This window comes from Balaenoptera musculus, chromosome 3, assembly GCF_009873245.2.
Source record: "Balaenoptera musculus isolate JJ_BM4_2016_0621 chromosome 3, mBalMus1.pri.v3, whole genome shotgun sequence".
Classification (NCBI taxonomy): domain Eukaryota; kingdom Metazoa; phylum Chordata; class Mammalia; order Artiodactyla; family Balaenopteridae; genus Balaenoptera; species Balaenoptera musculus.
In genome coordinates this window covers 162,298,219-162,307,609 of record NC_045787.1, presented here as the reverse complement: position 1 = coordinate 162,307,609, position 9,391 = coordinate 162,298,219, and the positions used below count along the sequence as shown (strand labels likewise).

The 9,391-nt window shown below is 56.9% G+C and overlaps 1 protein-coding gene across 1 annotated transcript; it reads left to right on the top strand.

Annotated features, from left to right (window-relative positions):
• The first annotated feature begins 823 nt into the window (after nucleotides 1-823).
• PALM3 (paralemmin 3) lies at nucleotides 824-9,324 on the top strand. Its single transcript, XM_036845371.1, has 8 exons — nucleotides 824-984; nucleotides 3,610-3,658; nucleotides 4,549-4,629; nucleotides 5,152-5,294; nucleotides 5,433-5,517; nucleotides 7,208-7,253; nucleotides 7,350-8,470; nucleotides 8,537-9,324. Exons 1-8 carry the CDS (start codon nucleotides 944-946, stop codon nucleotides 9,080-9,082), a joined length of 2,112 nt encoding a protein of 703 aa, XP_036701266.1. The 5' UTR covers nucleotides 824-943; the 3' UTR covers nucleotides 9,083-9,324.
• Nucleotides 9,325-9,391: the final 67 nt, after the last annotated feature.

Below are 9,391 nucleotides of genomic sequence, written 5' to 3'. Positions count from 1 at the left end.
AGGGCTCTTCTCATTGAGGTTTATGTCAGAATTGCACAGTGTGACCAGGGCTGTGATGAGGGAAGCACTGGGGGCTGCAGGAGACCAGCCTGGAGAGTAGAAATGATTTCCCCAAGAGGGTGGTTGGATGAAACATATAATCAGCTGAGAAAAGGGGTGCTGGCCCTTTAAGAATGGGATGTGGGGTAGAACAGGGACCCTCAAGATTTGGGTAGGAAGCTCTCTAGACCTTTCCCATCACCACACTCCCCCAATAGTTATCACATCTAAGGGGTGTCCAGGGTCCTGGAGGCTGTTTGATCTAATTCTCTTATTCTCCAAAAGGGGAAACTGAAGCCTAGAAACCTAGGGGAAGTTGCCCAGAGTTGTCCAGAGTCCAGACTTTCTGGTTCCCATGGGGCACAGGCTCTGGTCTCCAGAATCCTCTAGCTGGATCAGCCCTTCCTCCTCGCCCCAGAACCAGGGTCCAAGAAGGGAGGGCAGTTAGCGTGTAAAAGTATCCCTTGTGTGGTGTGCAACAGTACTCAAAGGTGGGCGACCCTTGGTGGGCAACTGGACTAGAAATGTCTAGGGGGGCAAGTGGAGGTGCCACTGTCTGAGGGGGTCAGGGACTCCCAACTCCCGTCCACCCGCTAGACCACACATGTGAGAGTGTGTTTGTCAGGAGGCAGCTGAGTGCAGCAACGAGGCCACTGGCTGGTAAATAATTGATCAGGACAGCTGATAGTACCTCCCCAGAACTGCCCGCCAGCCCCCAGCCCCCCTCGCCCCGGCCCATGCGTCTCCCGCCTCCTGGCCCAAACCAGCTGGACCAGCTCTCCCAGTGCCCGCCTGCAGCCCCCCCCCCACTCCCGACAGCCAAGTCACAGCCTCCAGGGCACCTTTCGGCAAGCGGGTGGTGGGTCCTGGACTCAGAGACCAGAACGTGGGCTTCTGGGCAGAGATGGCCCTGCAAAGCCAGGTGTGGTCTCCGGCCACACCCATGTAAGTGTCTGGGGTCAGGGGGGCCAGTGGGCAGGGCCTGGGAGGGGCTCATGGAAGACACTGGCCTTTCCACGGAGCAGGGGAGGTGAGAGCTCCAGCTAGCCTCTCCTAAGGGGGCCAGGGAGAGTGAAGGGCGGCCGGCAGCCAACCCCCCCAGGCTCTTCAATGCCCCCCTCCCCAGAAAGTTGGGTGGGAGGTGTGAACCCTCACCCCCTTCTTTTTTGGGGATTTTCCGCTGGCAGGCCCAAGCCCAAAGTCCAGCCTGGGGGGTGGGGCTATTACTTGGGTGAGGGGCAGGGAATGTCAGGGTCTCTCACTCCTATGTTTTGCCTCTAGAATCATCCCTCAGTGTCCAGGGTGGGAGGAAATGCTTGAGATCCAACAGGAAAAAGTTAGCAGCTCCCAAACTGGGAAAGAGAATGGCAAAATGGAAATGATCACCTGCTTAATGAAATGACCACCAACTGTTCCTGGTGGGGCAAAAAGCCACCACCGTGAATGTTCTTCTTGTAGAGTTAGAGATAAGCAACATCTAACGAAATGTGCAGATTATTTTAATATTCAAGGTGTGAGGGCTTTTTAAAGTAAGAGGGTGGAGGGGCTCCAGAGGTTTGTAAAGAGTTCTGGAAAAGGGGCTCCCCCCAGGGACCCCAATTTGGTTCTTCACTCTTTTGGGTTCCCCGTTGCATTATTCACCAACTACAAACCTGGTTGCCTAGCAATGGGAATCCGATCCTCCCCCCAGCAAGGAAGAGGCAGGGAGATTACATCTTGGGGGTGGGAGAGCAGAGGGGGGGACTTTAGCCTTCCCCCCAGGGGCAAACTTATTAACAGGGGGTCTGAGCTTCCTTTGGGATACCTTGTAAAGCATGACTTCAGCATCCTGCCCCAACTGGAATTGGGGACACCCCAGACTGATCTCTTGTCTCCTGGCCATCAAGAGGAGGATGCCTAGACTTCCCTCTTCCCCACAGTGTTCCCAGTATTTGGGATCTGAGAGCCTTGAGTTCCAATCCTGACTCAGGGACATGAGACAAGTCTTTTTGCCACTTCTTGGAGCCTCAGTATTCTCATCTGTCAAATGGGGACAGTACTACTATTGATACTTACCTTCTAAGATGGTGGAGAGGGTTAAATAAGTTACTGTGAGTAAAGCATTTAACAGTGCCTGGCACGTGGTGTGCACTGGCTAATGGTTGGCTGATTTTCTTCTCAGTTGGAATGCCAACTCAGCAAAAAGTTGACTACAGTGTCTCAAGATCAGGGCAGGGAGGGGGAGGGGGAGGTGGCTGTGGGAGCCTAGCGAAAGCCCCATAGAGCACTTAGAGTGCTATATATAGTAAGTGCTAAATGTGAACTCACTATTATACCTTCATGGTGAGGCCAGAGAAAATCTGGGAAGGCCCCACCAGAGTTTGGGCAATGAGGTTAGTTAGTGCTCAACTTAATAAATGTTTGAGGGCTTGCTCTGTGCCCACCCTGGGCTAAGTGTCAGGGCCAACAGGCAGACAGTTACATCCTTCTAGATATTGGCCTGTGAAGCACCTGCACATAGTCAGTGCTCAATGCATGTCTCTGATGATAGGCTGATGTAATGATGACTGTCCCTGAAGTGCCCTGCAATACCAGTCAGCCTCCAGCTTCCAGGGGGAGCCCAAATGGACTAGGGGTGGCCCTGGAGGCTGGGAATTGGGGATCCTGGGGTGCTTTGAGGAGGACAACGATGGGGGTAATCTCAGGTTAAACCTTAAACGGTGAGTCACCCTCCCCCTCCTCCCAGTTCAGAGTCCAGCACTAGGCAGTGTGACCTGGTGACCCTTGCCCCCAGGGATGGTGGCTTGCAGGTGGAGGAGGCAACTCCGGAGTTACCATGGCAATGGCGTGTGTCCATGTGGGATGGACACTTTTCTCCCCAGACTCCCTCATCCCCCAGCGCTTAAGGGATGCTGAGTAGGAGCCAAGGTCCAGAAAGGGTGTGGAAATGGAAAAAGACACAGAGCATGTTCGGGTTTGGTGGGATTCGAGAGTTTCTGGGAATGGCTATTATAATTAATCAAAAACATTATTAGTCATGGGAATTATTTAATTTTTTTTTTTTTTTCTTTCTGGCTGTGCTACACGGCTTGTGGGATCTTAGTTCCCCGACCAGGGATTGAACCTGGGCCCTCGGCAGTGAGAGCATGGAATCCTAACCACCGGACCGCCAGGGAATTCCCTAAAATTATTATTAATAATAAACTATGCTACTGTTTTGGGAGCACTATGTCCTAAGTTTTTTCCTGCATGGATACTTCCTTGCAAGGCCATCTCTCTCTGCAAGGTGAGGGTCAAGCTATCCCGGTCCATTTTACAGATGGGGAAACTGAGGCTCAGAGAGGTGTTGTCAAGCCTAGGAAGGGATTTAGCTCAGTCTGTCATGGTCTCTGCTCTCTTCCCCTCACAGAACCCCTGCCCTCTGCCCCGACTCCTCCCAGGTGCAAAGGGGAAATAGAGGAAAGTGCTGGGTTTTGGTTGGTTTCCAAGCAGCTCAGGGATCTTGGCTCAGAGAGGGGTATTCGAGAGGCGAGCCTGCTGAGGTGTGGGCCCCTGGGAGACCCCTTTGGCAGCCCCTCCCTCTCCCTGCAGGCCCATGGCAGAGAGCTCCCTCTACCGGCAGCGGCTAGAGGTCATCGCGGTAAGTGAAGCCCTACCAGTGCGGTCAGCCTGGAGCCCTGGGCAACCCTAGCCTTGCCCCAAGCCCTTTCCTCTCCCCCCTCCTATCACAGGGAGCAGGCCTAGGGCTCTGAAGGTGCGGGGAGCACCCTCAGCTCCAGCGTTTCTCGGGGCGCCCCACCTAAATCCTCAGGCCCCTCCGCTCCCCAGTTCCTCTGATCACTGACACCCCTAGAATGGAGAGCTGCGAACTCCGCACTCTCGAAATCTATAGCATCCGATGCTCCATTCTTGAACCCCAGTCTCCAAGATACCCCATGTCTGAACCCCATCTCTCAGACCCCCGTATCTGGACCTCATCTCTCTGAACTCCCATATTTAAATCTCCATCTCTGTGGACCACATCTCTCTGAACTCTCCATCTCACTAACCCCCATCTCTCTGGACCCCTTCTCTACATCCTAGTCTCGCTGGATCCCCATGACTGCACCTCCATTTCCGACCCCCCCATCTCACTAGCCCCCTCCCTTTGATCCTCATATCTGGACCCCCATCCCTCTGAATCCCGTCCCTCTTAACCCCGTATCTCAGACACCTCCCATCCCCGGATTCCCATTCCAAGGCCCTCCCATCCACAGACCCCAGTTCCGCGCGGGCGAGGCCTCTGCAGCATCCCGGGCGCGGCCGGCCCCGCCCCCGCCGGCCCCGCCCCCACCCGCTGCTGAGTCAGGGCCTCCGCAGCCCCCTCCCGGCCCGGGGCCCAGACTTGTGTTCCGCCCCCGGCGCGGCTTGCAGTCCCGGGAGTCCCGGGAGCCCCCGAGAGCCCGGCGGAGGAGGGAGGGAGGAAGGAGGGAAGGCGGCCCCGCCCGGCCCCACCCGGCCCGCGGGCAGCTCCGGGTCCTCTGTGCGCAGGAGAAGCGGCGGCTGCAGGAGGAGATCCGCGCCGCGCGCCGGGAGCTGGAGGAGGAGAAACTCCGTGTGGAGCGGCTCAAGGTTGGGGGCGGGCAGGGGCGCCTGCTTAGCCCGGGCAACGAAGTGGGGGTGTCTGTGAGAGTCAGTTCTGGGAACCAAAGGAAGATCTGTCTAAACATGGGAGGCGGCATTGGTTCCAGCTTTGGGGGCGGGCGTCTTCCCCAGCTTGGGAGAGTGGGTGGTTGTGATGGGGACATTTGTTCCACCTTTGGGAAGAGTATGGGGACAATGGAGGTGTTTGTTCCGCTTTGGGGTAGGGAGGGGCTAATAGGGACATTGATTTCACCTTTGGGGGTGTCTGTCCCATTCTGGAAAGGTTGGGGAGATTGATGGGTGTTTTTTTTTCCAGCGTGGGAAAGCTATGGGTTGGTAACGGGGTGTCTGCCCCACCTGGCATTGTTGGGGCACGTATCCCAGCCTGAGGGAGAAATGTCTGTCCCATCTGGGTGGTTGTAGGGCAATAAGAAATCGGCCCAGGGTGGGACGTCCAGAGGGGGGCGCTACATGAGGTGGGGTAGTCCATGTGCCCCTTGCCATGCCCAGAGGAAGTCTCTCCGGGAACGCTGGCTAATGGACGGGGCAGCTGAAGAGCCAGAGCGGCCCCAGGACCCCACCTCACAGGACCCGCATTCACCTGAGGACCAGGCTCAGGCCCGCATCCGGAACCTGGAAGGCAGCTTGTTCACGTGAGTAGGGCCCCTGCCTGACAGCTTTGCCCCAGCCTGACTAGGCCAGGCCCCTCAGCCCACTCCAGTTGACACTTCGGGTGGGGTTGGTCCATAAGCCTGGGGTCCAGGCTCCCAGCAGCCCCTTCTCTTCCCCAGACTCCAATCCCAGCTGCAGCTGTTACAAAGTGCGTCCACAGGTGCCCAGCACAAGCCCGCAGGCAGGCCCACCTGGCGCCGACAGGTGAGGAGCTAGGGGAGCAGGCGGTGGGAGGAGGGGGTGTGGCAAGCAGACCCCAAAGCAGGACCTCTCCGAGCACAGTTTAGATTCTGGGTCCTCTGCTCTGTGGTCTTGGGCAAGTCGCTTTCCTTGCCCAAGCCTCAGTTTCCCCATCTCTAAAATGAGCATAACAACAGCACACACCTGGAAGAGGTGTGAGAGAGGGTCGGTGAGATCACAGCTCAGTACCCGGAACAGGCCCAAGGGACCGTTTTGATATATGGTTGCCAATATGACCTGAATGAGGAAAGCAGTCAGAAAATGTGGGGAAGTGTTCATGGAATTCACTCTCAAAGGTGGAGAAGGGTCACTGTGAGATGCTCTCATGATTTGGGGCATCTGCATGGCTTCTGGAGTTTTGGGTTTTGTTTTGGTAATGCCTCTATTAAGATACAAACGCAGGCCATACAACATACAGGTTTTTGAAAACCAAGACAACTTCACATTAAAATCTGGCTCTCTGGGTTGTCCTTGAAGTCCAAAGATCCAGTAACATTTGCACCTGGCCACAGTGAGGTGTGGGTTTTCCAGAGTCCCCACATCTCCCTGATGCCTCACCTTGGATCCCAGGTGCCTGTCTCAGGACAAAAGGGGAGAGGAGACCTTTAATTGGGATAGGAAGCACTTGTTGGGTTTTTAGTCTAAGCCGGGAATTCCCTGCTAGAGATGCGCAAGGCATGATTCCTGGCCCAAGAGAGCTCACGGTCCAGATGAGGAGATGGGGTGCAAAGAGTCTGTGAGGGGGGAGCCCAGGATATAGGGGAAGCTCATAAGAAGCACCTGAGTGAGGTTGGGGGCTCAGGGACGGCTTCCCGGAGGCAGTGACATCTATGCTGAATCTGGAAGGGAATCAGGAATACAGGCAGAGGAAACAGCCTGGGCAAAGGCCTAGAGGCTGGAAAGAGGAGGGTAGGATAGGAGATCTGTGGGGTTTGGCATAGGTGGCCTGCAGGGCTGTCCTCAGCTCCCCTCCCTTGGGCTCATCTTTCCCTTGATCCCTTCCTCACTCCACTCTAGCCACCCTGACCCTCTGTTCTATTCCTTGAACTTGCCTAACTCACTATAGCCCCAGGGTCTTTGCATTTGCTGGCCCCTCCACCTGGAATGCCCTTTCCCACCTCTTGACTCAAGGCTGGCTCTTCTCACCTTTCAGGCCTTTGTTCAATGTCACCTCCTCCAAGAGGCCCTCCTGCATCTTATACCTAAAGGAGGCACCCCATCACCTCCCAGGCATTCCCCAGCCCCTTATCCTGCTTTTCTTTTCTTTTCTTTTTTTCCTATCATAGCCCTTCTCACTCCCTGAATTACAGATTTGTGTTTTATGTTTATTACCTGCTTCCTCCCACTGGAATGTAAGTTCCAATAGCAAAAGGCTTAAGTGTCCCTTAAGTAACCTCAGTAGCTGGCAGAGTAGGTCCCCAATACAGAGGGATTGGCTGCATGGCCACAATATTGACTGGGCACCTACTGTGTGCAACGCAATGGAGCAGAGGGAGATAGGACAGGTGAGGAAGGCTGAGGTACAATAGAGGGTTTGGTCCTGAAGGTAATGGGGAGCCATCGATGGTGTTTGAGCAGGGGAGGGGTACTGGCATGCAGGAGGCTGGAAGTGGAGATGTGGGCTGGCCTGACCTTGTTTCTGCCATCCCTGCAGGGTCACCGTCCTCTGTCCCAGCCCACCGTGGAGGCAGGTCCTGCAGGTGGGTGTTTTGAGGTCTGGGGGTCGCAAGAGGAAGGGCCTGAATCTCACTCTGTTGCCCCATCTCTCCTTCCCCCTTCTCCCCTGACGCCCCCAGGCCAGACTGATCTAAACAAGAGAGCCTCCATACCAGCCGGACCAGTGGGCACATACCCAGAGTCCCCCTCTAAGTCCGGAGACGAGGCTGTCGGGGCTCCACCAGCCCCAAGGAGGATCCCCGGGGCAGCAGGGCCCTCCTCAGAAGCCAATGGCCCCTGCCCTGGATCCAGCCCCCCTCCGGAGCAGGAGCCGAGTCAGGGAGGGGCAGCATCTGATGGGGGAGTGAATGAGGCCAAAGGGGGAGGCATGGTGAAGGTGGTGTGGGAGGGGCTAAGGGCCACGGAGGACTGTACCGCGGGGGCCACAGGCCCGGAGCTGGAGGCTAAGGTGGAGGAGATGGTCATGGAGGCCATCGGGGACAGACAGGAAGCCGGACGCCCAGAGCTCCCTTCGTGGGTCAGGGAGGACAGGGGTATCGTGGAGGTGGTCTGGGAAGGGGTGGGAGGCACAGAGGGCAGCGACTCAGAGGCCGTGGGGGAGGCGGGCAGAGGCCTGGAGGCTGCACAGACCAGCTCACTGAGGCTCCAGGAGGGACCGGGGGGAGCAGCTTCTGGGGAAGGGGAAGGTGCCCCCAGGGGCAGCCCTGATGGTGATGGGCAGGGGGGCTTTGGAGGAGCGGAGGGGTCCTTCATTTGGGTGGAGAGAGTGACCCTCAGTGAGGAGTGGGAAGAGCTGGTGGTGGAGGGTGTGGAAGGGCCAAAGGCACTGGGAAGGGAGGGAAAGGATGAGAGTCCACCGGGGGCAGGCGGCAGAGGCGGGGAGGAAACGTGGGAGGTGGAGAGGAGGTGGGCAGAGGAGTCAGCGGGGAAGAGAGGAGGTGAGGGAAAGGCAGGCGCGGAGCCAGAAGGAGCAGAGATGTCACTGGTGGTGGAGAGGAAAGGAAGCGAGGAATCCTTGGAGCCGGAGAGGAGAGGAGTCGAGGAAAAGGTGGAGACAGAGATGGGAGGAGGTGACAAACCACTGTCGGCAGAAAGAAAAGAAGTTGAAGGACCTCTGGGGGCAGAGAGGGAAAGAGGCGAGGAGCCGTTGGGAGTAGAGCAGAAAGGAGGTGAGGAAAAGTTAGAGGCAACTGAAGAACCATTGGTGACAGAAAGAAAAGAAGGTGAGGAATCACTGATGGTAGAGAGAATAGGAGGTGAGGAAGCATTGGAGGGAAAGGAAAAAGGAGATGAGGAACCACTGAAGGTAGAGAGAACGGGAGGTGAGCAGCCGTCGGAGGCAGAGACAAAAGGAGATGAGGAATCACAGAAGGCAGAGAGAATGGCCGGTGAAGAGCCATTGCAGACAGAGAAGACTCAAGGGGTTGAGGAAGATCTGAGTCCAGAAGAGCAGAGAGAGTCAGGAGGAGGAAAGGAATGTCAGGCAGAGGAAGTGAGTGAGGAAGTGGCCCCCCTGGGGGCCAAGGAGGAGCCAAGGCCGGAGGAAGAAGGACAGCAGCCCCAGGAGAAGCAGGAAGGCTTCCCAGAAGCAGAAGCAGTGAAGCCCCAAACCTCTGATGAGGGCCAGGACCCCTCTGGGGATGCCACCCCCCTCCTGGCAGAGACCCCAGCTCAGGAGCAGCCTGCTGAGTGCCAGCCACTGCTTCAGGTGGAGGAGCCCAGGGCCAACCCCAGTGCCCACACTGTGCCCACCTATGCGCCTGCCCGGCAGCCGGACCCATCTGCCCCTCCTGAGGGCGAAGAGGCGAGCGGCCCTAAGCAGAAGACGTGCCAGTGTTGTGCGGTTATGTGAGCCCACGCCCTCTACCCCGCTCCCAGCTCCTCTCACAGCTACCTCGGCCTCTTGGCATCAGCAGATGGTCCCAGGTGCAGACAGGGCACCACGGGACTGGTGATGGCACCTGGGAGCCAGCTGGTCCACATGTCCATCTCTACCTGGGCTTCCGGACCCCTTGCCCGCTGCCTGTGACCCTGGCCTCCTTCTGTGACAAAGCCTTTATACTTGAAAATAAAATGTTGAGCATTTGGACAGTGTGAGTGTGTGTGTTGTTGGCACAGAGCCACCTCACCGTCTCCTGGTGGGAAGTGGAGGGCTTCACTC

Excerpts from the sequence above, each read along its gene's own strand:
- PALM3 (XM_036845371.1), top strand. The coding sequence starts at position 944 with ATGGCCCTGCAAAGCCAGGTGTGGTCTCCGGCCACACCCAT. Across the intron at positions 3,659-4,548 it reads AGCGGCTAGAGGTCATCGCG|GAGAAGCGGCGGCTGCAGGA; the intron begins GTAAGTGAAGCC and ends CTCTGTGCGCAG. Across the intron at positions 4,630-5,151 it reads TCCGTGTGGAGCGGCTCAAG|AGGAAGTCTCTCCGGGAACG; the intron begins GTTGGGGGCGGG and ends TGCCATGCCCAG.